Source organism: Seriola dumerili, unplaced genomic scaffold, assembly GCF_002260705.1.
Source record: "Seriola dumerili isolate Sdu_G_001 unplaced genomic scaffold, Sdu_1.0 BDQW01000149.1, whole genome shotgun sequence".
Classification (NCBI taxonomy): domain Eukaryota; kingdom Metazoa; phylum Chordata; class Actinopteri; order Carangiformes; family Carangidae; genus Seriola; species Seriola dumerili.
The window spans coordinates 8,385,834-8,413,193 of NW_019174404.1; the positions used below are offsets into that span (position 1 = coordinate 8,385,834).

Consider the following 27,360-nt stretch of genomic DNA (forward strand, 5'->3'; position numbering starts at 1 on the left):
TATTTTCTGCATACAGATGTAGCTCGTTACTTTTCATAAATATATAATGTAAATATGCATACATATGTTTGTAACTGTTTTTATGTTACATCATACACTTGTAATTTGACATATCAAATAACATTATCATAATAAAATGGTGAGTTTTAATCTTTTGCTGTGTAGGCTTTACTGTGTTTTTCTATGTTCATTTACATTTCCATGTTTCCTGCTCAAACAAATGCTGTGGTCATTGTGACAAATTAGGCGCAACATGTTATGCACTCGGCATCCCCCAGGTGTAATATGTTTAATTGGGAGAGACAGAAAGAGACTGAAGGCAAACCAAATGCATAATGCTGATTAGGAGACGATTAAAGTATTACTTCCTCTTTTGTAAATACTTGAAGTTCAACTATCAGGACTGAAATGTTACCACTGCATTTTTATGAAAAGACTTGAAAAGACACATATAAAAGACATAGTACCGATATGTGTAAAATCCAGATGGCTAAATTTAGGCAAAAATATCGAAAGTAGACCTGACACAATCTGGCGATCAATGGAAAATGAGCAATTCTGTTCAATTACCTGATCAGAAATAGGAATCATACTCTGGTTCTGGCTTCTCATGTGATAATTTGTTGCTCTCCTCTGTTTTATATCATTATAAACCCAATATCTGTGCGTTTTGGTCAGTTAGTCGTACAAAACAAGACATTTGAGACATTAATCGATTAAATCAAACATTTTTTTTATTGTAGCCTGACTCCAAAGGTTTCAGTGAGGTGCAAGATACTGTATTATACTGGTGATTATAGTTAAGGAGAGGCTGATTTTGTCAGAAGTAACAACAGCAACGCTAACCAGTATGCTCATATTTTTGATCATATTTTGAATGAGGATGGAATGGAATTGACCAGTGGTGGTGGAAGAAGTATTTAGTTCTTTTCTTTGCGCAAAAATTCCAAAAAAGTTCCCAAAATGTACTTAAAATGCCAAACATAAAATAATAAATTATCCAGGCATAATGGCCTTTGTCTGCATTGTATTATCATAATGTTATATAAGCAGATAATTGTTATTGACACACTAATATGTAAGCAGCATTTTAATGTTGTGGATAGTCAATTTGAAGGTAGTTTTAACTATTTTATATACTGTACATTTAGGTAGTGTAATGTATAGGAAAAAATACATGACATTTTACATGCTACTTATAAAATATTAATCTGTAAAGTAGTAGTAGTTCCCTCAGGAGTGTAGTAGAGAAGAAGTAGCCTAAAATGGAAATACCCAGGCACCTCAGAACTTTATGTACTGAGTACAGTAATTGAATATATGTACATAGTTACTAAGTAACAACATTTAAGTCTACTACTGAACATATACTGAAGTACGTGAAGATAATTGGGAGGTACTACTTTATCTAGATCCATTTTCACTGACTGTATATCAAGCTTTATAATTTTACAATAATGGCATTGTTTTTTTTCTTATCCACACATTATGGAAAGAAAAAAAAAGGTAAGCTAGTCAGGAGCTCTGAAAAGTTAATTTTTTAACAGAATTTTGTAAGTTAAGTAAAGTTTGTATCTAAAATGTTGAGTTGTACTGCGTCACTTCCTACTTTAATTCTATGGATTTTCCAATAATTTAACATTAATTGTTTATAATTGTTCTTGTCGGTAAGTATTTTTTTTAATTAAGTTTTAAATATTTGACGCAAAGTCTGACGTTTATTTGTACCTGTATGTATTTACATATTTATTTTTCGCTTTGTACTGGCGCGGAAACAATGTTGTGGAACCTCAGTCTCGGAAGTCGCACGTTTCACTCCGGCTCTTATACGTCACCGGAACAGCATGGAGGCACGATGCAGCTGTAGAAATGAATGAGTGTAGATAGTGTTCGTGTTGACATGGTTTTAAATGCAACGTCGTAATGTTTTAAGTAGATAAACAGACTTAAAAGCCTGACGGACTCAACAATGGAGTGTGACATTTTGGACTCGTTGGAGCAGCTGGGGTAAGCTAATTCCCTGTTAGCATGTTACGTTAGCTATTTAGCTTTGTTTTTAACGTTACCTTCCACATCCGCCACCGTTATATTTTCAGTCTGTGTGTGTTTATAAAGTACGGAGCCTGAGAATGCAGTAGCTAGTTGTGAACAATGCTGCTGTCTATTTGATGCTCGCATGACTCCTCAGCTATGACGGCCCTCTGCTGGAGGAGAAGGCGCTGCTCGGAGCCGCAGAGGGAGGCCTGTCCTCGCAGGAGTATGTGGACCTGTGCAGGTGGCTGGCATCCAGGTTAAAGCCGCTGTGTGACCTAGAGGAAAGCATCACATCCGGTCCAGGTGAGCCACATACATCCACACCCCCGCCTCTCCATGAAGAACAATAGTGTGGATGCCCCTGTCAGTTGTGTCTGATTTCACTCACACTGAACCTGTGTGTCTCTGCCCTCCTCCCTCTCCACATCAGACGACATGGACAGCCTCCAGGTTGAGATGAGCGGTTTGTTGAAGGAGTTACACTGTCCTTATGAAGAAGTCGTTTCAGGGATTCTCAAGGGCAGCGTGCAAAACACAAAAGATCATCTCAAGTGTGTCTGTATGTTATCAGCCATGCGCCCTCTTTCCAGTTGTTGTGCATCGGGGTCTCTGTGTGGTCAGAAAATAATTAAAGATTATGATTCTGTGTCTTTTTTAAGTGTTTCTCAGCTCTGAGCTCCAGGCGGCTCAGATTGTGGGGAGCAGGCAAGTCTCTGATAAACAGCAAGACAAGAAACCGGTGTATCAGGAGCTTCTAGCAATCTGTGAAACGCTGACGTTATCAGAGCCCAGAGGACCAGACGCAGCAGGAGTCTTCTCCCAAATACAATGCAAGGTGGGACCATACAGTGCTTCATAAAGTACATTTGTATCAGCACCACCAAAAGTCACCAGTGATAATGTTTGATTTAGCCTGCCGTGTGATGAGAGAGGTTGAAAAAAGTGTATGTTCACTAATAATCGTCTTGATATGTTTATAACTTAAGACAAGTAAGTGTGTGTTGATGTACAGGCTTAAAATACTTTAAACCATGGCTTAGGAGAAACAGATTTTTTGGGGGAGAAAGAACTCAACTTTCCATTAATTCTCTGCTTAATAATTAAAATAGCCAATACAATTGACTTGTAGTCATACATTGGATTGTACCATTAGACAGTTTTACGTAAGGGAGTCTGATCTATTTTGTGCCATTCGCCCTAATTTTGATGTTTTATAATGAATATCCCTTCCCTGGGAATACACGTGTTAACAGAAAGCACATGTATATTTTCTCTTCCTTTTGTATAGAATTAATACATTAAACCATGTTATTCACAGGTTGATAAAGTACTTAAAGATTTTCCGAAGGTCTCCATTGGAAGCCCAGTGCTCAAGAATTCTCTCACCAGTGAACAGTGGGTAAGTAGATCAAGGGTTGAAATGAACCATGTAACCTCTTAACTCTTATAGCTTTACATCAATGGCTGGTTGTGTTTTGTGTCGTGCAATAGCTTAGTTTTAATTTAAGTCACTTTCTTTGTCTCTGCAGGAGAAGTTGCACAACATCAACACAGTCCTGTCCTCAGAGTACGAGTGTCGGCGCAGGATGCTGATCAAACGGTTGGACGTCACGGTTCAGTCTTTCGGGTGGTCAGACCGAGCCAAGGCACGTTCACATGATAATCATTCATCAAACCAGGGACCTCTCACTAAACTGAGGGGCATGAGTTTAGGTTTACATCAGTAATGAAGGAACTGTGTGGGACGCACATACTGTCCATAGTTTAGTGCCTCAAAAGTAGTAGACAGATACGTACAAAGTTAAACAAAACTGTCATTTAATGTTTTGTAGAAAATCCTTTGTAATCAATGCCTTAAGTTTTGGACATCAGACACTTTGTATCTTCCGTGGTGATGCTCTCCCAGGCCTTCACTGCAGCCTCCTTCAGCTCTTGCTCGTTGTGGAGTCTCTGCCTTTAGTTTGGTCTCGAGGAAGCGGAATGCAGCTCAATCGGGTTGAGATCAGGTGATTAAGTCAGCCAGTCGAGGACGTTCCGATCTTTGCCCTAAGAAGCTCTGTGGTTGCTGCGGTCTTATGTTTAAGATCATCGTCCTGCAGAATGATAATATGTCGTCCAATGAGTTTGGATGCATTTGGTTGAATCTGAACACACACAGTGCTCCTGGAGAGCATTCTTAACTTGCTGTGCCGTCAGTCAGTAAAGGGGTTTTTCTTAACAATGCAAATGATTTTCCATTGATCCACAAGACAACACTTTATGGCCACCTCTTTGCTCCTCACATTGGCAGACAGCTCCTCAGTCTAAATGGCAACTCTGTCAGTGTTGTGTGAGCTCTTTTGTGCGTGAACTAACGTAGAAACAACTCATCTTTAAAAGAAACTTTTAGCAGCCACGTGTCCATTTACTTCTGAACACAATTATGGCACTGAGTGTTAAAATGGCCATATCTCCCACTCAGTTCTTCCTATACTGATGTAAAGATAATCAAATTAAAGCTGAGACTTGGAACTTTAATGTAGCATCCATTTTTTGATTTCAAACTGAATGTGCTGAAGCATAGAGCCGGAAGAACAAAAAATGTGTTAACTGTCCAGGACTGTATATGTGTGTGGTTTTTCTCAGGTCAAGGTGGACAGCATGGCGAGGGCCTACCAGCCAAGGAGACACTCTCTGAGGCCACAGTCCACAGTGGACATGGCCAGGCTGCTGGCTGCCAGAGAAGACCTCTGCAACGTGGTGAAGACCAGCAGTGGCTCCAGCAGAGAGAAAACAGCTTGTGCTGTCAACAAGGTAAAGGACAAGTCTTCCTCTTTGCCCAGTAACTGCCTTTAATCTGACGTTTTCCTCTCACACAAGTATTCCTCTCCTCTCTCATCCACAGGTCCTGATGGGGAGAGTGCCAGACCGAGGAGGACGTCCCTCAGAGATAGAAGCCCCGCCCCCTGAGATGCCACCCTGGCAGAAAAGACAAGACGGTGGAGGTGGCTGGGGAGGCCGTGGTGGAAGAGGAGGAAGCTGGGGACATGGAGGAGGAGGAGGAGGAGGTGGTGGTGATGGAGGTAGTTGGAGAGGAGGTGGATGGAACCAAGGAGGACATAGTGGACATGGAGGTTATGGTGGATATGGAGGACACGGAGGGAAGAGAGGACGGTACCAGTATTAATTTCTACTGATTTTCTTGTGTAGTGATCAATTCTGTTTTCTATATTTTCTATAGAAGAACACTTTTTTCTAAAATGATGGCAGACTTAGCAACATTCAGTGACAAATGTTACCCATGTGGATGATTTTACTTTTATTAGTGTTTTAATTGTTTTTGTTTTTTTTTTATATATATTTTCTCATCAGTGTTTTTTTTATTGAAAATACCAGCCATAATATCTAGATCATATCATCTTGAATACTGAAAGGAGGGACAAACACACTACATATGCTTTCCCAACTTGAAATATGAACATTTTGAAAGCTTTTGCAAGTTAAGAGGGATGTTGGGACAGAATGAAGGATGTTGAAGTCAAAGTCTGCAAAAACACAAGGAGGTTCAGCTTCTGAAACTTAACTGTAGTTCCACTGTGTGAACTTCAAGTGTGTACCCCCCCCCGTCAGTTTTGAGAGTCACTCTTTTTTTTTTAACACATACAGTATTTCACTTTAGATTTCAAGCTATAAAACATCAGATCAAAAGTGATTCCCTCAAAGACTGTACCAGCTTTATACATTGCGACTGTGATCCTTTTCAACCTCTGAATTTATTTAATAAAGACCAATTAAGTAAACTCCCTCTTACACTGATGCTTTAATCAGCTACTGAAATAATGCTGAAATGGAGACACTGGCTAATTGACACCACAAGGTGGCATCATGGACTGATGTAAATTGAGAAATGCAGGAGGTGACAGTTATTTCCAAATATTTATTCTTGGCTGTAAAGATTTTCTACAATTGTGTATTTTTCCAATGGCATACCTTTTTTCAATAGATACAGTTTATACATAGTTTGTACAATAACCAATATTCATTAAAGCAGAATTTTACATTGTGTACATTATGAACAACATACCTGTACATGGACAAAAGAGTTACACCTTGGCCACAAAAATCACTTTTCAGTCACCAAACTAAGACTCAACCAGTATCTTAAAACCAAAAAACACAAAATCTCAAGCAAAAAAAAAAAGATGGGTGTTTTTAAAAAAAAAAAAAATCCAGTTAAGATATCTCACAATCACTTCAGATGTATTTTTCTCCAGTTATGTAAGATCACTGCCTATGCGTCTTTGACACCAAAAACTTGTCAACAAAAATAAGAAAAATTAGGGACAATCTCTTCACTTTGGCCACATTATAAATTAAGTTGGCGCAATGAATTGCAAATCTGCAGTTTATATAAAAAAAAAAAAACACATTTCACTTCATGTAAACTCTGCAAGGGCTTGTAAGCATCGTTTCTGTACAGATTCACGTCGTTCAATTCTACTTATAGCTGCAGCAGGAAATAGACACGTTCTGTGTCTGACTCCAGTCGAGTGTTCATTAATAGTCAAGTGGCCGTTTGTAACAGCAGAGGGGAGATTTCTCACTGGAGTGAAAACAAGCGTGGCAGCCAGAATACTGAAACTGGAGATAGTCTGTCCCACAGACTGTCTGCCTCACATTAATACTGAGCGTCACAGCCAGCAGGGGTGATGTAAAACCCAACACACTGCCTGCAACTGTTAGTTACATGGCCTCCTGTTTCTTTTAACAGTCTCTGTTTTGTGCATTTACATTAAAATGAAGGCTCATCTGTCATGACTTTAGGGATGTAAGCTGAATTCATGAATATTATAATTTGCGATCCTTGTGTTTTCTTGCAGGGATGTTTTTCAAATGTATCAAATGGGATTAATAACATATTACTACAATAAATGACACTGAATGAGAAAAATGTCTAAATTTCCTTCATATTATGCAAAAACAAACAAAAACATTTTTTCTACTAAACAATGCTGATATTTAAACACTATGTCTCAAAAATAGACTTTAAAGTATATCGCTCAAATACAGCACTCTGGTTGAAATCTTTAACAGTTCTCATGATAAAAAAGTAATGAAAAATAAATGAGTATAAAATGAATTTTCCAGTTTTACTCTCAACCCAAAAGACCTGCTGTGACTTTCTCTTTCCTCACTTGTCAACAACAGATTTTTCAAACCCGTGCATTTCTACTTCCCATAAAACCAGTGTTTTACAAAGCCCAATCCATCATCTCCCACCCCTCTTTGTTTCAACAGGTGGTTTGTCATAGTTGAACATGTTTTGCGGGCAGTAAGGATTTTTCGGAACGACAGGAAAAGCACACTCTTGACTATTTTACGTGCAGACACCTGAATTGAACTGCATTCTTCAACTCTTGGCTCCATAATCAAACCTTCATATGAAACTATTTCTGAGCTTTTGTTCACTTCATCACTATAGAAAAGTCCTTCATTATCAGAACCAATAGCAACTGCAATCCAAAACATACACAGTTGAAAAGCGTCCTTTGTCAAATGAAAATAAATCAATTGTTTTCAGTACACATCTATGATAAAGATTTTTCTTTTAATGCAGCTTAACATTGGTTCAATATGTACAGCAAAGTACTGTAAAAGTGCTGGGCTTTATTAAGCAATAATGTATGTAAAAAATAATATAATACTATTTAGAGGCAGGTTTTAAGTCTTTATGCTCCTTCATGTGATATTGCGTCTTTTTTTTTTTTTTTTTTGTATATCCACAAATCTTTCCTTCAGCCTTGCCTGACTTAATACTTGGCCAAAAGAGGATCCACAACATGTCAATGCTACATTTAAACAGATTTATGCAGCTACATCATCACAGTGCAGTTTGGCATAAACCTGGAGCAATTTCCACCCCTGAAATCATCTGTGATGACAGTGTATGTTGACGGGCTGGACATATGCCTGTGCTCAGATCAGCCTGGAGTTGCGGAGATACTCAATGAGGACCTTGTAGATGAAATTGTACTGAGACAAAGTCTGAACCATCATCATCCGCTGAGTACGCAGCTTCCTTAGGATCTCTGGGACATCCAGTGGCTGAAACAGACAGACACCAAGCATGAGAGAGACAGCAGTGTTTCATCTAAAAACACAGAGATGGCAAAGCAACCAAAAAAATATATACACTAGATGTAGTCATAACTTAAAACATAACATGAAAAAGCTTTACTACACTGGTTTTACGTTTTAATGTCGCTTTTGTGAGGAAGTTACCTCATTGTGCTCTAGACAGGCTATCATGATCTCAGATAGGATGACCACTCCAGTCCTTCCCACTCCGGCACTGCAGTGGACCAGTACAGGTAGGTTGGTGTTCTTTGGGTCACTGATGCTGTTTGTGTGTCTCCTCACAGACTGGATCTCCTCTAAGTAGGCTGGAAAAAGATGAGAATGCTCACTTGAGACCTAATTATGTAAACAAATACTATTTCTAACATGAAACTTTGGAAACCTACATTTTTTTTAAAGGGTTGAATATTATGCTAGCTCATCTTCACTGACTCTTTGCTTAACTTCATATAAAACTGATCAAATTCATGGCACAAATTAAATAAATGTTGCTATAAATTCAAACGTAACACAGTCATATAAAACTGATACTGATCCCACTCACTGAGGAAGCCTTTGAAGTCCTCAGGACAGCCGTGATCAGGCCAGTCTGTGTACTGCAGGTGCCAGACAGTCCTCTCTTGGCCTGTCAGGAGGTGTTTGATCTTGAGTCCTGTGGTGGCGTAGCAGCCGGACTCGGTGCGGAACCGGGTGGTGATTTTGAAGCGCCCGTACGTCACCGTGTTGTGTCGTGAGCCAAGTCTTGGCCAATACCGGAAGCTCTTTTCTCGGCCGCTCTCCTGGAGGGAGAGAAGGACATAGAAAGGTCAGTCCAGGCAGTGATGAGAAAAAAAAAAGCATTGAGTATGAAATTTAACGCACCTCTTCAGCAGTGACCATGGCGATGATGGAGACGCCCTGCTCCCACACCATCTGCCAGAAGTCTTGACACGTGTTCGACATGGGACCCTGTGTTGCAATGTAGCTCCACTCCTGTCCTCCTACTATTATCTAATGGGAGAGGAAACATTGAAGTCATCAGTCATAAGATCTTATCAGTTATTACTTTTTTAAAAAACAGCCACAGCAGCAGAAAAAGATGGAAGTCATTCTGAGGAAAGATTAGTAATTTTGTGTCACAATGAGGGAGTGAAATGTGACTAAGCTACAGTCATTCTCTTCCCACAAACCAAACACCCCTGTATGAGCAGCATGTTTGCTACTCATGAGCAGCTGTAATCCACAGAGGTGTCCTGCTGTCTGTTCAATGAGATGGATTCACTGTGTAAATGGTTAAAATCCTTTGCTAGTATTTTACTGACTGTCATTTATTCTGGTCATTCTGAATTATGCCTCAAGTATTGAATGTGTCAGTGCACTGCGGCTCACATTTATGATTGTAATTACTCTTAATGAGCGAATAAAAGCTTAAAGGGGAAGTTCACCATTTTTAGTTTACTCATCATGAGTAGTACTACTTAGCTGGTGAGGAGTTGTATTATGTCTTCTGGGAAGCTTTTTCTCAAGTGTGAGAAAATAATCCCTTTGTTGTCACAGTGATTTCATCAAGGTAATCTTATCTTGGGTTCGGAAACATAACAGTAAACCTGCCGTAAAAACTGAGTACGGCAGGTAACGTGGGAATTTACCAGGCAGGGTGACTGTAATGTTAACAATATCAAGTTGCATGAGGGGAAGTGAAACAGGATGTGTTTGTTAGCTTGATTGAGAACAAACTCATGTACATGTGGTTTGCAAAGAGACAGGTGTGTGATACATCTCAGCACAACTTACTCTAATATGTGATGCATTGATGTATCCTGTGTTGTTCTCTTTAGTGGGAACCAGCTCCACTCGGTTGCTGTCATAAGGCAGGACGTCTTGGAAGCGGTTTTTGTCTCCGCTCTCTGGCAGCTGGGCGACGGTGTATTCCCCTCCTGGACGCTTTGGGATTTTCTCGTACTCTTTTAACAGCTCGCCCCTGTCCATGTGCTGTTCCAGCAATTTACACTGATGTACACAAAAAAGGAAACGGTAAATACATCACTGCCATGCACAACACAGTCCTGGGTCGGAAACAACTTTACCTCATTTTAACTTCCTTAGGCCAATCCGTTTAATTTTAGAAATACGCAAATAATGTGTTAAGATGTCCAGTAACATTCACTAATCTTTAATCAGCAGTGACACAGAATTACACAATTATGAGGAAGTCTAATACAAAATCAACAGCTTGTGTGTAGTTTTACTTTCTATTAGAAATTACTGTAAGAGCACATCGTAATCAGTACTATTCAGTAAATATGTTGCACCACTCTTGCGTCAATAGCATTATCATACATTTGGTCTGCAGTAGTGGAATTTTGTGCATGTGAATCAAGGAGCGTAGTAATAATGTCTTTGATTGACAATTCCTGTGTGCATGAGACATTAGGGAATTTATTGTATGCTTGCATTTAATTTTAGACCCAGTCACACCATGGTTAGCTATAGATGTAATTAATTTTAGAGTGTCTGGAATTTACTTTCACTTTGTCAAAGCAACAAGCATTAAGAGTTCAGATGTATGTTCACGGTGGGAACAAGAACATCGTTTAACACTTTCTCCTTCATGTATCCTTCATAACAAGGTCTCACCTTCATGGAGGTTACCAATAACAACAAAACAAGCAGCTCCTGGCACTGAGCATACTAAACAAGTCACCAACAATACACAAGCAACATGTAACAAATCTAACATTATCTCACAGGTTACCAATGACTAAACTAAACAAACTTCTATCTTTGGAGGAGCAAATCACTAACAACTCCAAAACTTAACAAAACTCAGTCCTACCCTCTCGTCATTAGAGGCTCGTTCAGGTTCATCCTTCACCTCGTCGTGCATTGGCTGCCTGGACACTGACAGGCCGTTGAGCTTGGCCACCTTCAGAGGGCCCATCTTCTTCACTTCTGACCTAGCCCCTTTCTTCATGCCCTGGTATGACAAGAGAGTCGAGACAGAGAAAAGTGAGGTTGAATGTGTGTGAACCTGACAGAGAGGGAGTAGGTAGATGAGGGGAGAGACAGCGCAGGTTCGCTGGGTGTTTTGCAGAATGTCACCTATCCGGTTTTTCCGAGGTAGACCAACTACATTCTCTCTTGAGATGTGTCAAAGTGAGTGTTTGCGTCAGTCAACGCTGTGCACTGAAACTACCTGAAATGCTTTCTACATGCATACTCCTGTTATCTTGGTATGAGGCACAGACATCTTATTACTGAGAAAAAAACAGGTAGATACAAAGAACTGTTTTAGCAAACAAAACAAGTTACTGGGAGCAGTTACTTGCTTTTTGACACTGGCCTTTACAGACCAATATGAAGCTGGAGTGTGACTGAATGTTGTCAGCAGTAAATTACAGTAATAGTTACTTGACATGCTGAAAACCTAAACTAATTAGCCGCTAAATTATCAATCTTGCTTTCACGTGCATTTAACGACAGACGTCTAGAAATCTTTAGAGAAGCCAAATATAACAATATCTCCAACAATGTTAAGTGTTGCATAGTAGAGCTTTAATGATTAAAAGATTAGTTGAAAAAAATTGCTGGTTCCAGCTTCTCAAACATCTTCATTTGCTGCTTTTCTTTGTGAAATATGAAATGGAAATTTTTGACATTGACTAAACACTTAATTAAAACAATACTTGGCAAATTAACTCATAATGAAAATGATTGTAAATTACAGCCCTGGAGCTCAGACAGAGCATCTATTTTTTATTTTCTTATTTTCTTATTTTCCATGTCTCAGTTTTAAACTATTAAATTATCACTGCCTTATGGTAATAATATAAACAACTACACAGATATATTAGCTGCTGTAGGTTGAAAAAAACATTAATAAGGGAGACTATTAATAGCAGGAGATTGGGAACAAGACTCACCGGAGGGGGCAAGCCTTCCACAGTTTTCTTCGCAGGCGGCACATCAGACACAGGCCTCTTCTTGAAGTCTGTTTTAGTCTTCTGCTTGGCTTGGCCACTCAGGTCTCCCTCTGAGACCGAGGGCATAATCCTGGGCTGTCGTAAATCTGACAGCATGTACAGAGGCTCACCCTCCTGGATCAGGGGGTGAACCTTGTACGTCAGGGAGCCGGTTATAGAGGGGTCAAGGGAGGAGCCTATGGGATATGCAGGAGGAGGCTCTATGGGAGTCTGCTGCTGAGGCGGTAGAGAAGAGAGAGATGTCAGACTGTGATGCTGCTGGGGTCCCTGCTCAGGAACAATGGCTGAAATTGCGTCCTGAGAAAGTGGAGTGTGACGTTCATTATCGTCCTCAAACTCCTCTTCTTCACCACTACTGTGAACCAGCATGGTGGCATCTGAGAGGGACTTTTTGTGTCCATACTGCACGTCCTTAATGTCGTCCCTGTCCTCCGTCTTTGTACGTTCCAAAAACACGTTGAGCTGTGAGCCCTGAGAGCGACCGCCACGCAAAACTGGAGGGGGCGTAGCAGTTTCAGCTGCTGAAGAAGACACAGTCCGCTCTTTGACCCTCATCCCCTCGAGACTATGAGCCAATCCGGCAATCTCAATGGAGTTACGCTTCTGAGCATGGTATGGGTGTCTGTGCGGGGGTCCGCTGAAAAGGGGCTCTGACACCTCCTGTAAAGAGTGAGCGACAGGCAGACTGTCCTCCTGGAAAGTCTGGACTGAGTGGTGCACACGCCTCGTGATGATCAGGTCTGGGTTGCTACTGCTGACATACAGGTGACGAGACAGGTCAGGTGTGCTGTTTGCAGGCCGAGGATGGGCGTATGGGTAGGGTGGAGGTGGTCGGTACACTTGTGTTCTCATGATGTTGGGGGCTGGATACTCTTGGGCTTGTTGTAACTGGACATTAGTGAGCTCAGGGACACTAACCGCCCCCACTACAGACCTCCTCTCTGTGGGATAGGGGTATGGAGAGGGGCTGTGGAAGCTGGAGCCCAGATGGAAAGGATAGTGGTGGTGTTGGGCTGCTCCACCATGTTCCCCCCTGATCTCTGGCTGGCTGTAAACTAGAGGGTCTGGCCTGCTATAGGCGTAAGAGTTTCCAATGTTTAGGTTCCTCATCGAGTGGCTCTGCCGGTGCTCTTGAGACAAAACCATCCCTCCTCCCACTCCCCGGTTCTTCTGACGCATCACTGTCTCATAATCAGGAGTTGCGCGGTAGGAGGGTGGGATGAGAGCGCTGTGACGATGCGAGGGGACGTAGTCTGGCCTGGTGATATCGCTGGTGATAGAGGGGTTGGAGGACATGGGTGACGGCTGAAGGTAGTGTTGAGGATTGGTTAGAGAGCTGGTGCTGTGGGCGCTGTAGACGCTGCCATTGCGTAATCGCCCACCGCTGTTGTATTCCAGAGGAGAGCAGTCCAGGCTGGTCTGAGAGTGGTAGTAATAACCGTTCTGACTGTTCATGTACAAGTTGTCTGTGAAGGTGAGGACATATCAAGATAGGTATAGAATTCTAAAATACATAACAATTATATATTTGCATTTAGCTGAACAAAAGGCAGGCATCACAGTGCAAAACACAGTAGTTACCCTGTGATGATGTGTAAGGCTCTGTGAAATGGCCATTGTAGTGCATTTGCGGAGGGGGCATCATGTAGGCCTGAGGCTTTGGCTGTAAACCAACAAGAGAGGAATTCAGTTGCTGCTCATACAATCCAAATACTGTTCCAGAATTAAATATAACCATGTTTTTTTCAACATACATCATGTGCTGCAATGCAAGCCAGAAAGTTACACAAGTATACAACATATGAATACTGTGTTTTGAGCATACATGAACATTACCAGAGATATTCTAGTTGAGGATCTCCTTCTGACTGGGTTTACCACGGTGGGTTGAGCTTGGCTTCTGGGGAAAAGAAATGTGGGTCAAAAAAGTTGAGGTAACCCAATAACACTACTACTGATAATACTTTTTTCAAACTCTTACTTTGAGGACTATATATTTCTAAAACCCATTTGCCCTTTAACCTTGAGGACACACACACAGCAAGGTGAAAACCAGTGCACAAGTCCATCAAATTTAAAACTCAACGTACAACTCTCCTCTAGTGCACCATGCAACATTTTTAATCCACTGCACCAAGACTTGAGCAAGTACTTTCAATTTTGATTGATTTGCATTTAACAAAACATCATTCTTTTTCTATCACTCAACAAGCACTGAGGTTTAGTAACCTGACCTATTGAAGGCAGATACCCAGTGAATAACAGGACTATGACAGACACTGAATTACAGATTGCATTTCTTAAATTTAGCTAAAAGTTAAAAAAAATGTGGCTTCCTGTGGATTTGACAAAGCTTTAGACTATAACCTAAATATATAAATTCCTTTTATAAATTCCTAAAGTCACTGCATGTTCTCAAAGCCCAAGGCTCATTTCGGATACAGAGAGCCTGTTTGCTGTGGTTACTGTTTGCTCGGGCAATCACAAAGGGATGGGTGTTGGCACATGATTGATAGGCATACTGTAGGTGGTGGCTGACTGTGTTGCTCACCCCTTATTAGAAGGCAGAGAGGGACGAGAGAGCATTGGAAAGCGAGGAAAGGATAAAGTGAGAAGGGACTTCTGGGAGCCCTCAGAAGGCAGGGGGTCACACTCCTCTCTGAAGAGAGAGGAGGAGAGGAGGATAGAAATGAGGCAACACCAGAGAGGAGACACATGCATGAGACGACAAGGAACAAAGAGACAGGAACTAGGCTAGACGTGTTAAAAAAAAAAAACACTTTTAGGAAATGAGGAGGAAAAACACTTACAGGCTACTCTTGTTAATCTTATAAAACTTGAGTCTGGCCAGACACATCCGGCACACATATTTGGAGGTTTCCATGTCTTCCTACATAGAAAAAAAAAAATAGATGGTGAGCAAATTGGAACAGATGTGGTTTTTGCTAAGTAACCTACAAATAAATGTGTATGCCCTCAAATGCTTCTACAGTGAGTTTCAGCTAATGGTATGTGACTTTATGACCCACTCATACCCAAACAACCCAAATTACAGCCACCCACACACACACAAACACACAGGTGCATTGTTAAATCTAGCTGATGGTAAGCTCCACCACAAAGGCCATTTCCAATTTTGCTAAATCCTCTAAGACATTGCAATGTCCCTTGAAATGGGGGGGGGGGGGGTAATGGCAGCAGGGACTTACGGTCTGGAACTGAACACTCTCCTCTCTGTTGGCCAGCTCCAGGGCAAAGAAGGACCTGTTGTGACTCATGTTGTTAATTTCATTCCACCTACACAGCCAATTAAAGCACAGCGGCAAAGAGAAAGAGAGGGGAAAAGAAAACAGATGATTTCATAGCGGTCGCAAAACCTCACAGCATTTCTTAGTAGGACTGAGGTATTGCTTTAACAATGCATAATAAAAGCAGTCATACAGTCAATGAAAAGGTATCTAGTACTCAGAATGGTATGTAGATAGACACCGCTCAACCTAGGTCAAGAATGTTCCCTTACTCACTGGACTGACAAATAATGCCCCCACAATCCTTATCAGCTAATACAGTCTACCTGACTCATTTCCTCTTGGGCCACATTCAGGTCTAGAGAGCATTAAGGAACATCACAGGAGACAACCTTATCCAAGAATAGCCATGAGCTGTACCACAAACCCCAATCTATACTGGCTGTCTGATTCAATGTAATTACTGCTCAGTCTAGCAAGTTAGCAGACAAAGCTTCTATTCAATGCTTCATATTAAGAAGTGGGTCATATTTCAGGACACTTAGACAAGTGCAAAAGTCAAACAAACTTGTTTCTAGATTTACCTAAATAAAATAAGCGGCCTTCCATTTTTGTGCTTGACAAAGATGCCGTCAAGGCAGGATCCAAGGGTAACATCTGTGCCTGTGCTGTCCTGTTTAGATAAGAGGAAAGGAAGAAGACATTCAAAACAGTCTTTTAGGTGAAAGAATCCAGAACGCTTTTTTAACCCAATAGTTATAATAGATCAGGCTGTGCAGTAGTAGCAATAGTTTGCAGCTTCACACTTCTCTGAGTTCTGGGCTGTTGTCCAGGGATTGCAGGATGGATCTTATAGGCCTACCTTGGCTTGATAGCTTTCCTGGCCGTAGCCCTCCATTTTCTCCACCTCCTGCATGTACAACATCTCTGCCTCTGGTGCTGACAAACCCCTGAAAAGGACAAACATGGCAAGAAAAATATGAAGAAACAACAGCCAACACCCATTGAACCCATTGACACAGACAAGCAAAGCAATGCAAAAACAAAAAACAAAAGTGTATACATAAAATGAGGGTAAATAGTATAAGACCAGCTTCATTTTTCAGCTTTTCAGCCTGTCCTCATGTAAATCACAGGAGATGGGTTATATACTGTATAGCCTGAGTGAGACTAAGTGGATCCAGATGACGACAGATAATCTGTTTACAGTGATTTTCATCTGTCTGGGCAGAATGCCTAGAAAGATGCAAAAGCACTGTTTGCCTGTGCAACATGTGAAACTATTTATCTGTTGATCCATGCAGAGAGCAGCCAGGTGGATGCTTTAAAAACCTGCTCACCTGAAGGACTGATAAAGCAGAGCCACTTTTTGAGTAGCCTCTTCCAGCACTCGCTCATCCTGAATCCAATCCTGCAGAGACGGAGTCAGGATTGATGCAATGTTGGTATTAAACACAGATGAACACAGGACATCTGAAATACTTTTCATTTCACGTGTTGAGCACTCAAAAATCAAAATACTTACAATAGGGAACAGCACAAATTTCTGGAGGAACTCCTGGGAATCATATCGATTGAAGTCTCCAAAGTCAGCTGTGAGCATAGAGAAAGATGCACTAAATGAGTAAATACAGCATAACATACCTCACGTGACACTGCCCTCTGAATAAATCCTATTACATGTCCTTTTCTGCATTTAGAACAAGGCAAAATAGACATTCAAGAATTTCAGAATGGAGTAATGCCTTTTGGAAAACTGGAGTGTGTGATGACTAAATGGACTAATTTTAGGAGAGGAGGGGCCCGTTTGTTATGGAAGGGAATTGCTTCAGTGTCTGACAACGCAGAGGTCCAAAACTGTTACTGCTTCAGGCTGCCTGCTGGCAACATTCACAGCTATCTTGAGTATCCCAGGCATCAGCAATGCTCAAAAGCTACAACAGCCCTTCACTCCAAAATATCCTGGTCAGAGACACAAAATAGGAACTGCACAACTTTATTTAAAGCACTAATTCCAAGTTTGCAAGACAGCTTAAGGGCACTTGCAAGAAGTTTCATGGGGCTTTTCTTTGAGGCACATATTGCAGGCTGATCAGTCATCTGAACATGGCTGCAACAGTAAGTGATCTCAGCTGCTCTGCTATGCTAACACCCAGGCCAGTAAGTTGCACTGCCTGATATAACTTTGCCAACAGTGTTTGAGATTCTTCTGGCTGGGCAAAAGTAGGAGGATGTGTCAGGGCTGAAGCTCATGCAAGGGGTGTTCACATTCACACACACACACACACACAATGCTGCCTAATTTAATAGGCTGGTTTAGGTTTGATGGTGCTTGTTAAAACAAGACATAGGGTATAATAAAATAATAAGGTTCATAACAATGTTTTATAAAATTCCAACCTTAAGTCCAGTTTCATTAGCTGTGGTTTGAAAAGAAACTTTTTTCTCTTGCTCTGATAAAGATTAAAAAGTTATCTGCCTAGAAATGAACAAGCTTACTGCAGTTTACTAACAGTCTTGTAACAATCTTGCGGGTTTGTTTAGCAAAAACTTTAATGAACTGGCACAAGCTTCATGTCCAGAAATCACTGAAAAATAATTCTAATGTTCCCGCATCCCCGCAATTTTTGTAGATGCGAGGGGAGGTTTCCTGTTTAAGTGGGTGTTGCCCTATATCATTATTTATGGACAATTGCTCCGTAATTGCACCAGTAATTGCTTTGCCTGGGCTGCTTGTAGTCACTGCAGAGCGATTTATACCAAGAAACACCACTCTTGTCCATGGTTTGTGTCATAAGGCAAATATTATACGTTCATATTTACCTTGCACTGCCAGGCTAGCTAAACGTACAGCTTGTTCTAGCGAGCATGAGATCCTGCCCTCCAGAACGTCCTTTTTCAGCTGTAGATAATACTGATATCTGTTGGGAAAGAGAGGGATACTTAAAAGTAGGGAACAGACAAGCAGGCAACAACCAAATATGATAACATCATTCAGGTATCCAGAAACAGCTGTAACAGAGAAAAATTGTACCGCAATACCAAAATACCTTATGGCCCATTTAAAACATTATACTTTACGCCTCTCTGCCTGGTTACTAGAGATGCACAGGTAAGAAACTATCATTATACACTGGCATCCGCTACTTTGGGTGCAACTGTGCATCTGAGTTGCTTCATCAACTTCTTGCCTTGAAGACCATCTTAGCCTGACCAGAGTTTATTTAGAGAAAAAAATAAACGCCTGATGTGGTTGCACTAAACTTTGCTTGGCATTCAGTTCATACCTAAAATCTGTAACTTTCTGACTGATATTCTAGTAATACATTTAGTGGCTTAGAGAAGACATCTAGTGTCACTGATGGAACATCACCTTGTGATCTCCTGTTGCAGTTGGGTGACACTGGGTATGTAAAACACGACTCCAAAGTAAACGGTGGGCTCCAGCCCATACTTGTCCAGCTGCTTTTTCAGCGGCTTCTCCAAGTCAATCCATCTCTGCTGGTTCTGCTTGTTGAAGTACCACAGACTGAAGTATGTTATCTAACAAACAAAGAAAGCAAGCAAGACACATTACACCTCAACTACGCTGTGATCAAGGACATTCTAGGGCAACTTGTATGTCTATCAGACTAATTTAGGTTTAACTATTTGTGGTAAACTAGAAGCAATGCCTACCAAAACTTAGATTACATATTAGAACGACATTATGAGACTGCTGGAGACCAAATCATACATTTATCCTATTTAGTCACTTATTTTAGGTGCATTAGTCTGCTGTTCTTCTCTTAATCATCCATATAATATTCAAAACATACGTAGACCTGAAAATTCAACCACTGCAAACTTCTCTAGATTAACAGGCTGTTGGCACTCATTGTTCAGTCTTGTGACTGTCTGAACATCTCATAATGAACACTGGTATGATAAGAAACCGCTGGGCTTGCTGTTCATGAAGGACAATTTAGCTGAAAGAGATGTATTGTAATTTGCAACAACTCTCAAACCAATACTAGAAATAAGTTACACCAGATAACATCAGTTGGCAGCTCTGAGTAAACACTGTGTAAACATTAATCAAATGTGTGTGGTTTTTTAAATAATAATGAGAAATATTAATCACTCAGAGCAGAGAAAGTAACAACACTGGAAATGTGATGGCATCTAATTTCTTTGGATTGAAATTGCCCACAGTCCGATGCAAACAAAATTGTGGTCCTCATTAAATTAAATCTCACTCCTGAATCAATTACAGAACCTGCTTAATCTTTCAATCATAGACTGACATCTGAGAGAACCACGATTGCACAGGTAGACATGGTGTTACCGTGCAACCACAGTGACCAGATGCAGATACCCATGATAACCATGTTCTGTCAAAGCCAGCACTTACGTTTGAAGGAACATTTCAGAATCATATGTGCTTATCTGTATGATCAGTTGGTTACATAAATGTAATTACATAAAAATGTAGATTATGTGATTAAGAAAATCATTCCATGGCACCATGAGAGGTTACATTAAATAAGTAAACAATGAAAAACTAGTTATCTTAGTTTCTATTGTTTTGTTCACTAATTCCAACCTTAACAAAAACACTTTTTTGCTGACATGGTGAGTCTGCAAAAGTCTATAAGAGAGAACAATCAGCACTTGTATTTGCAGAAAAGACATACATACCTCTCTTAACTCAAGTCTCTGGGCAACTGCCTCCAAACATTCCTGCCCGGTGCTCTCCACTGAAAGTGTAAACTCAACAAACTCTCCATTGAGCTGCTGAATCCGAGTGACAAGACAGCTCTTGCTTGAAACAGTATACCTTCTAGTCCTTTTGAGTTTTAAGCCAAATGGTAAGGGCATGTTTTATACTTCCTCAGGAGGGAGGTCTTCACTTTAGTCCTGAGAGATTATCCTCCTGGCTGTCCTCTCAAAACTTTTGTGAATCTTACAAGTCATGAGGTTTGTTATCAACAGACTGATCTGAAAAACAAAACAATAAACGTTTCAAAACATGTCCAAACTACTAAATTACACAACAAAGACTAACATGAAATAAAGGGGAATGCAAAATGGGGTGAATCACAACTTTAGTGGCCATACCCATCACTGACGCATATAACATATAATACTCACACCCGGTCTGTCACCAAGCAACGGATGCCTGACTAGAAAAACACACGACCTATCGTAAAGTAATCCTCTTAAATGCTGCATTTTGTTTTACCCCCCTAACTAGGCTATTTGCTAGCAGAGGGATTTCATTAACGTTACCATTTATCCAACAGTCAGTTCTTTAAGTTAACACAATTTAAAACAAATCTGTGGACTTAAAAGCAATTTTCAGCAGGCTGCCTGGCCTGAGAAAATTAACAGTGGCTATAACAAGGTTTGCTTGCCATTTTTCAAAGCTTGTAGTTAGATTAATCGCCTTCCGGTAAATAGCCAGATCCAAACACTGAAATAAGCGACCTTGTTCAATACGCAGCAAGCTACAAGCAAAATTCCCTGCTCCTTTCCAGCGCAACCATGCATCCACCATATTACATATTATTCAACTCAGCAACTTATCTTACTAAAACACAGTGTTCATAGAAGGTGTGCCAAATGTTTGAGACTTTCCAAACTAACTCGTTACTTTTCATTATGAGTTTAATAACTTTGTAACATTAACCATTAATAACAACTTAATTTAGCTTTAACGCTAGCGTGCTAACATGTTCCAGCAAATAGACGACACCCTTGGGAAGCTGACGTCGCCGGTAAACATTTTGGCCAAAATCGTAACGTTACCGTTAGCCATCAGACGCAAATTAGTAGACCATCTAGGATTCAGTCTTTTGGGATTCCGCCATCAAGTTCAACAGATTCCTACTTGATGATGTTTATCGCAATTACAGACAGCTGAATTGTCTGCAGTTAGTTTCTGGATCAAAACTACCGTTGCACCCCATGCCTCTTGGTCCGATAGTTCACTCAAGTTCCAAGCGTGTTTCGCTTCCTGGGATTGGAAGAGCAACAAGTGTATTCCGTCTACATCCGCGGTCCTATAGCTTTGGCATTGGTGTTTCTGCATTTAATTCATTCCCGAACTACCATGGAATGTACTTCAACTCTACGATATATAAATACAAACTATGTAGTTAACCGTAGTTTACTGAGCAGACGCTTCAAAATACATTATAGTGCCTCCGTGGCGGAGGACTACATGGAGGTTTTCTGAGCTATGACATCAGACAGCTGGAATGCCGAGCGGTGAAAATGCCAGAAATGGGACAGCTGCCTGGAACTGCTGGCCGCTGACCTGTCTATTTACCTTTTACATCGACTGACAGCTGTAATCGCAAACACAGACTATTGTGATTGAAGACTTTCCCTTTGTAACTGTTCGCAAAATGGGCCAAGGTGTGGTAATAATGGCCGTGTATATTTGCTGCAGGCTGAGTAATTACGAGTTTGTAATGTCTTAATAATCAGATGCAAAGCATAAAAGAATCAGAGAAGTAGAACATTTATTGCAATGTGTAAAGACACTTTCTGGTGACAGTCAACTCCTAACAGCCACATGTCAGAGGCATATGTTAAGTCAAACACACAATTATAAAGTTACTTGTAACAGCATTGTTTTTCTAGTAATCTGGAAATGTAAACTGCAGCTACATCATTCTTAAGATTGACTGGGCACACTCTGCAATCCACTCAAGCTAGAGGAAAGCACTAATTCCACACGTCTGACATCAGTGCAGTACTATGGATAATCCGTTGCAAATTTGCAAGTCACACTAGTTACCATGGGGCATTCATTTTGAAAATTTTTTGAGCATAAGACTACAACACCTCATTGGCGGGGCTTGTAAAAAACATGGAAACACAACCAGTGTTAATTCATTTACAAAACTATACTTTCAGAAAATTCAAATATATAACTTTCGCTCTGTTACAACACTCATCTGGTAACAAAAACATTACAGGATTTAAACCCCTGAATACAGCAAAACTCAGAACTCATCATCACTCACAGAGGCAGCTGTATTTGCATGCTGCTCATTGGCAGTTTCCACGTTGTGATAATGTGTACTGCTTGATACATGAAGTGACTCTGACAAACTTTTTCCCAAATCCTCAAGGTCTTTGGATTGCCCACCATAATTGACCTCAGCTTGGTCTTGATGAAATCCTTCATCACTGGTTACAGTGGTGTATTCATGGTTTTCATTGCTGACTTCTTCATTTGTTGCAGTTGTGCCTATTTGACTGTGTTGGAAGTCATCTTCACTGATTCCTGTATTATTGGTAACATGCTCACTGAACGAAGGAGAGCCAATGCAGTTTTCCTGATTGTCACTCTCCTTGTCTCTTTCATTTGTTTTTGTTGGTGATGCAGTCCTTTCAGGAGAACATACGGATGTAGACAGTGAAAAGGCATCAGTGTAATCTGGTGAATTGCAGTATTTTAAGAGTGAGGCATAGGGGAACAGATCATTGTCTTCTTTGGTCTTCACTTGTTTCCCCCCTGATTTCAGATGTGGTAGGAGTGAATCAAGAAGATCATTCTCCTTTTTTTCAAGCTCTGTACCGGAGGTGGATATGTTGGTTGGCTCTTCAAAATCTTTACGCAGCACATCCAGAAGGTGGCGCATTTTACCCTAAAACAAGCAATGTAATCCGATGCATGAGAAGAAGTTCAAAGATCCCTCAATTATTTTTTTTCAAATATTTATTTAAGAAGACATGCTAATGCATATTTGGCATTCTGCCTTAAGTTATATGCTCACCTCATCAAGCTGATGTCGATTCATGTCAATATGGCGCTTTATCACCCGGTCTAGGACCCTTGCAGAGGAAATAGAAACTTACACTTAAGTAATGACTTAGAAGGGTGTAAGAGGCATTAGCCACTGTTTAACTTACTAAATTAAGTGTACACATGTTCAGACGGCACAGAAATGTCAGCAAACCTGCCAGAGATGTGCCCCCGGGACAAGATATCCTCTGTTACAGCAGAAATAAATTCAAGGTACATTAATTCTTCTTCCCTGTTAAGGAACAGATGAGAATAATTCATTTCACAGAGAATACATTGCATTAGATAGTTATTAAAATTTGCAGAAGCACAACTTTGCCAAATCATTACACATATAGCAATATTTTCTACTATCTGAATCAAAAGCTGCACAGGCATTAGACATGATCAAAGAGAACTTACTCTGCAGATACATTCTTCATAGTGGGAGTTTTCCTGCCTTCTGGTGAGACCCTACGAGAGGTGACTTATTATTAATTCTTTTAGAGCTTTACACAGAAATACACAAGGCACAACACATTGGGAATAAAACACACCATACTATTTCCACTTCACAATTTTACCTGGATGAGGAGTCAAAGAGATAATGGTCTCTGCTCTTGTTTACTCGACTCTGTTGTCTAGATGTTGAGAAATATGTGCCATTGAACTCATCCTCAGACCACTCATGCTCTGTAATAAATCCCTGTAAAAATAAAAATAAAAAAAAGACTTGGAAATGAGAGGGGATATTCAATACTGTCAAAGCTTTCTCATGATCAAATTCATATTTTAGCTTCACTTTCACCTCGTTATTTATGGTTTAAAAGGGATAATAACAATATGACATGACATCATCAAAATTACCTGAGATGGCTCATCAAATTCCTGTGAGTATTCCTTGGTTTTTGTGCTGCATAAAAGACAAAGAATTGAAGATATTTTAAGATTCTGGTGCAGATGCTGCACAAGCTGAATGAAATGTTGCTATCTGTTGCTATCCTTTGAGACTCACTGAGATGATTTGTAAATACCTTCTGTCATATGTGTCCTGTTGCGTTAATTTTGCGTTGGTGCAGTCCTGAGTAGGTTTCCTTGGTGGTGCTCTGTAATAGCGATATTTTGCCAGGTATGAACTCTTATCTGATTTCAGGGTCTTAGGGGTGAAAGGTTTGTCTTGAGTAAAGTGCTGTGAATGTTTCTGGAGCAAGTCTCCACTGTATGTCTTCTGGACAGGATCCTGGAAAGTCTTGTAGCAACTCTGATCTCCAAAAGCTCCCATTGAACATGCCGACTGCTTTCTGTGCAAAGCTGACTCTGGGCTTCGGTACTTTATCTCTGATGCTGGGCGAGTGTGATGAGAGTGGTCCGGTTTACACGACTGATAAACTATCTCCTTAGCATGAAAGGAGGTGTTGAACCTTGGGCTGGAGACCATGGAACTCCTCGAGCAGAGGTACGGGCTGTCATCATACTGCACAGATGATCTACTCTAAAAAAGAAAACATTGTACTAATTAAGTTATTTCACATACTGAAAAAGTTTGAATGATAAATAATGTGGACTTTGCATTTAAAACTTTCGCATGTGATAGTCCAGTTTTCTCTTCCAGGTAATGCCACAAACTCTGCCTTGATGTCGCACCTGGGCTGAGGAGCATGAGGCTCTGCTGTTTCTCTGTGAGAGAGAATGGGCCGACTGAGGACGACCCCCTTTCTTCAAGCGATCCTTCCTGATCTGGTCATTGTCTGTAAGCAGGTATGAAATACTGAATAAGTGCAGAAGTTAGTCTATTCTGCAGTCTATCACTGACAGCAAAGCAGATTCTTACAATGTCATATGTGTTTTTAAAAAGATATAGCAACCCATTGATAATATAACACTGTTATGTGATCTGATGTTCAATACATCCAAATGATTATTCTGTAAAAAAAAAAATGCTGTAATTTACATTTATGTTAATCATATCGCCTTATCCAACCTTTTTATTGACCTCATTTCTTAGACTGACTTTGGGTAGCCCCAAGAGAATGGGCAAGGACTCTGCACTTAACTTAACTGTGAAGTATGTGAGAGTCAGTATAGCATAGTAATAAGATGAGAGCATAACTGTAACCATTAGCGATGAGGATGAGTTGCATCCTGTACTCAAATGTGATGACTGGCTGCGTTGTATTATTTCTTATTGAGACTGCTGTCAACGCAGCACCTAGTCTTTTCCTGTACGATGATGCATGTCTTCCTGAACTACTGAGCACTGGTGAAACGAGATGAGTTCAGAAAGACAATGTTGGCATTTGATTCTGATTACCATAGAGACAGCAAAAGCTGTTTCATAGAGACACCTGCAAAGCATTTAAACTAAACACCATTGTGATTGTGCTAAATTATATTACCTAAAAAGATTTAGCCCAGAAATGTAAGGTACTTACACTTTACACTATGTATCATGCTTTTGGGTACTGAGGCATCAATGGCAGCTGTGGAAGAAGGAAACAAATGTAAAATTATAATATTATAAAATTATCACAACAGATTATTATTAATATAATTATTATGCAACAGAGATACATGTTTAAACCACATCAACATATATTGCATGCTATATTGCATATAGCATATTGTGTATGCAGGAGCCGAATTGATTTGGTCTACTGAATATCATCGTAAGGATCATAATATATTCCTGCCATGTGGCTCACCTTTAGCTGAGTAAACCTTTTTGTAATGAGACACCATGTGATCTTTAATGATGGATTGTGTCAACTTGCTGGAGGAGCGAGGGCAGAAAGCTAAAAACACAAGACAGAGAACAACATACAGTACGATATAAAATGAAGGTCATATCTTACAAATGACCAATACTTGACTTCACTTGACTTTAAGTGCATATTGATACTTACGGCTACTTTTCGAGGTCTGTCCTCTCATACCAGCACTGCACCCCAGTCCAGATGACACACTCCCTAAAATTAACATAGATGGACATGGACCTGTTGACAATCTAAAGATTTGTAGATTGATGGTTTATCTGTGACAGTTTTAATAAAGTTTTAGTAAATGATGAAACATTAAAGTTATTAATCAAGCATGATAAAATACCAACTATTAGGTGCATACAGATTTTCAAATGTGATGATTTACTGGTTTTATGCTTTATATCATTGTAAACTGAATACCTTTGGGGTTTTTGAATGTTGGTCAGAAAGAACAAGTAATCTTAAAACATCACTTTAGGCTTTGACAACTTTTGACGGGAATGTGTCATTATTTATTATCATTATCATTATTTAACATTTATTGACTAAACAAACATGAACGTTAACACGAACACGTCTTTTAGTGGGGGAATATATTATTTATTTTGTACATTTCTGTTCTAGGCCTGGTATGTTATTATTAGCAGTATGTGAGTTATTATTTTCCAAGGTAAGTTGCAGTAATTTGATGCATATAATAAATAAGTTATTCTCATTTTTTTCAAATTCAGCTTTAAAGTTGGCCAGTGTTACTATTACTTGAGTCTTTTTTATTTTATTTTTGTTGTTAGTAAAGTTCGGGAATGCAGTAATAGCGGGTAATACGGTGCTGTAAACACTTATAGTATGAAAATAATAAACATTGTTTTCGACAGACGACGAAAACAGCTGAAATATCGTCTTCAACCTCAAGAACCAAAAATAACGTAACCACACATTAGCTGGCTAAGTTAAGTGAAGCATATTAAGCTAACTTGGTTTTGGATTTCAATTTTAAGTTTCGAGAGGACGCAGTGTGAGTTAAGGGCTACCCATTGTCTAGATTAACTTGAGGCCACACAGTCAGCATGAGTTTATCTTTAGTTGGCTGCCTAAGCACAAATTGAATTTGATTCCCTCTGCTGATTAGCTAGCCAGATAGCTAGCTAATGCTAAAAGTATTTACATACCTATTCTCGATTCCATGATGTTACACTCAACGTATCCCAATTTCCCCCGAAAATATTCCGGGACAGCGACTGCAGAGCTTGGATACATGCAGAAACGACAGTGTACTTAACTGTAAACATTTTAACGGTGTAGTATAATCAACCAACGTAATGGTAACATCCTAATACTATCTTATAAGCAGATGAGGGGCCAAGCAAAGCTTCCCCGTCGCCATGCTGGTTGCTACGATAGACGTCGTCATCACGCTAATGCGTAAGGGAGGACACGCCCCACACCACCCACACCCATAC

General features: G+C 40.2%; 3 protein-coding genes across 4 annotated transcripts; 1 reads left to right on the forward strand and 2 right to left on the reverse strand.

Moving 5' to 3' along the window:
- The first annotated feature begins 1,842 nt into the window (after positions 1-1,842).
- fam98b (family with sequence similarity 98 member B) lies at positions 1,843-6,472 on the forward strand. Its single transcript, XM_022750249.1, has 8 exons — positions 1,843-2,007; positions 2,189-2,337; positions 2,465-2,593; positions 2,694-2,869; positions 3,353-3,433; positions 3,564-3,680; positions 4,660-4,827; positions 4,919-6,472. The coding sequence occupies exons 1-8, from the start codon at positions 1,970-1,972 to the stop codon at positions 5,198-5,200; spliced, it is 1,140 nt and encodes a 379-aa protein (XP_022605970.1). The 5' UTR covers positions 1,843-1,969; the 3' UTR covers positions 5,201-6,472.
- Positions 6,473-7,769: 1,297 nt separating this feature from the next.
- On the reverse strand, positions 7,770-21,308 carry ptpn21 (protein tyrosine phosphatase, non-receptor type 21). Of its 2 annotated transcripts, XM_022750248.1 has the most exons (20): positions 21,152-21,308; positions 20,042-20,341; positions 18,735-18,904; positions 18,185-18,282; positions 16,887-16,954; positions 16,702-16,772; positions 16,224-16,311; positions 15,946-16,034; positions 15,323-15,410; positions 14,924-15,003; positions 14,665-14,772; positions 13,950-14,010; positions 13,695-13,776; positions 12,054-13,579; positions 10,967-11,107; positions 9,925-10,140; positions 9,013-9,141; positions 8,696-8,930; positions 8,296-8,456; positions 7,770-8,118 (listed from the first exon to the last, which is right to left on the reverse strand). In XM_022750248.1, the coding sequence occupies exons 2-20, from the start codon at positions 20,219-20,221 to the stop codon at positions 7,990-7,992; spliced, it is 3,720 nt and encodes a 1,239-aa protein (XP_022605969.1). In that variant the 5' UTR covers positions 20,222-20,341; positions 21,152-21,308; the 3' UTR covers positions 7,770-7,989. The 2 variants fall into 2 exon arrangements, with proteins under 2 accessions (XP_022605969.1, XP_022605968.1); XM_022750247.1 differs by lacking the exon at positions 14,665-14,772 and having other exon boundaries at positions 13,950-14,013.
- Positions 21,309-21,905: 597 nt separating this feature from the next.
- spata7 (spermatogenesis associated 7) lies at positions 21,906-27,274 on the reverse strand. Its single transcript, XM_022750978.1, has 12 exons — positions 27,070-27,274; positions 26,045-26,107; positions 25,844-25,933; positions 25,574-25,621; positions 24,786-24,889; positions 24,176-24,633; positions 24,009-24,054; positions 23,726-23,847; positions 23,565-23,615; positions 23,317-23,394; positions 23,134-23,191; positions 21,906-23,004 (listed from the first exon to the last, which is right to left on the reverse strand). Exons 1-12 carry the CDS (start codon positions 27,155-27,157, stop codon positions 22,357-22,359), a joined length of 1,854 nt encoding a protein of 617 aa, XP_022606699.1. The 5' UTR covers positions 27,158-27,274; the 3' UTR covers positions 21,906-22,356.
- Between the last annotated feature and the right edge of the window lie 86 nt (positions 27,275-27,360).

Coding starts and splice junctions, on each gene's coding strand:
- ptpn21 (XM_022750248.1), bottom strand. CDS start 20,221: ATGCCCTTACCATTTGGCTTAAAACTCAAAAGGACTAGAAGGTATACT. Junction 18,283..18,734: donor CTGCAACAGGAGATCACAAG/GTGATGTTCCAT, acceptor CTTTCCCAACAG/ATATCAGTATTATCTACAGC. Junction 8,119..8,295: donor CCTGTCTAGAGCACAATGAG/GTAACTTCCTCA, acceptor TGTCTGTTTCAG/CCACTGGATGTCCCAGAGAT.
- spata7 (XM_022750978.1), bottom strand. CDS start 27,157: ATGTATCCAAGCTCTGCAGTCGCTGTCCCGGAATATTTTCGGGGGAAA. Junction 24,890..25,573: donor CATGATACATAGTGTAAAGT/GTAAGTACCTTA, acceptor ACCTGCTTACAG/ACAATGACCAGATCAGGAAG. Junction 23,616..23,725: donor CTCTTTGACTCCTCATCCAG/GTAAAATTGTGA, acceptor CACCTCTCGTAG/GGTCTCACCAGAAGGCAGGA.
- fam98b (XM_022750249.1), top strand. CDS start 1,970: ATGGAGTGTGACATTTTGGACTCGTTGGAGCAGCTGGG. Junction 2,338..2,464: donor AAGCATCACATCCGGTCCAG/GTGAGCCACATA, acceptor TCTCCACATCAG/ACGACATGGACAGCCTCCAG. Junction 2,594..2,693: donor AGATCATCTCAAGTGTGTCT/GTATGTTATCAG, acceptor GTCTTTTTTAAG/TGTTTCTCAGCTCTGAGCTC.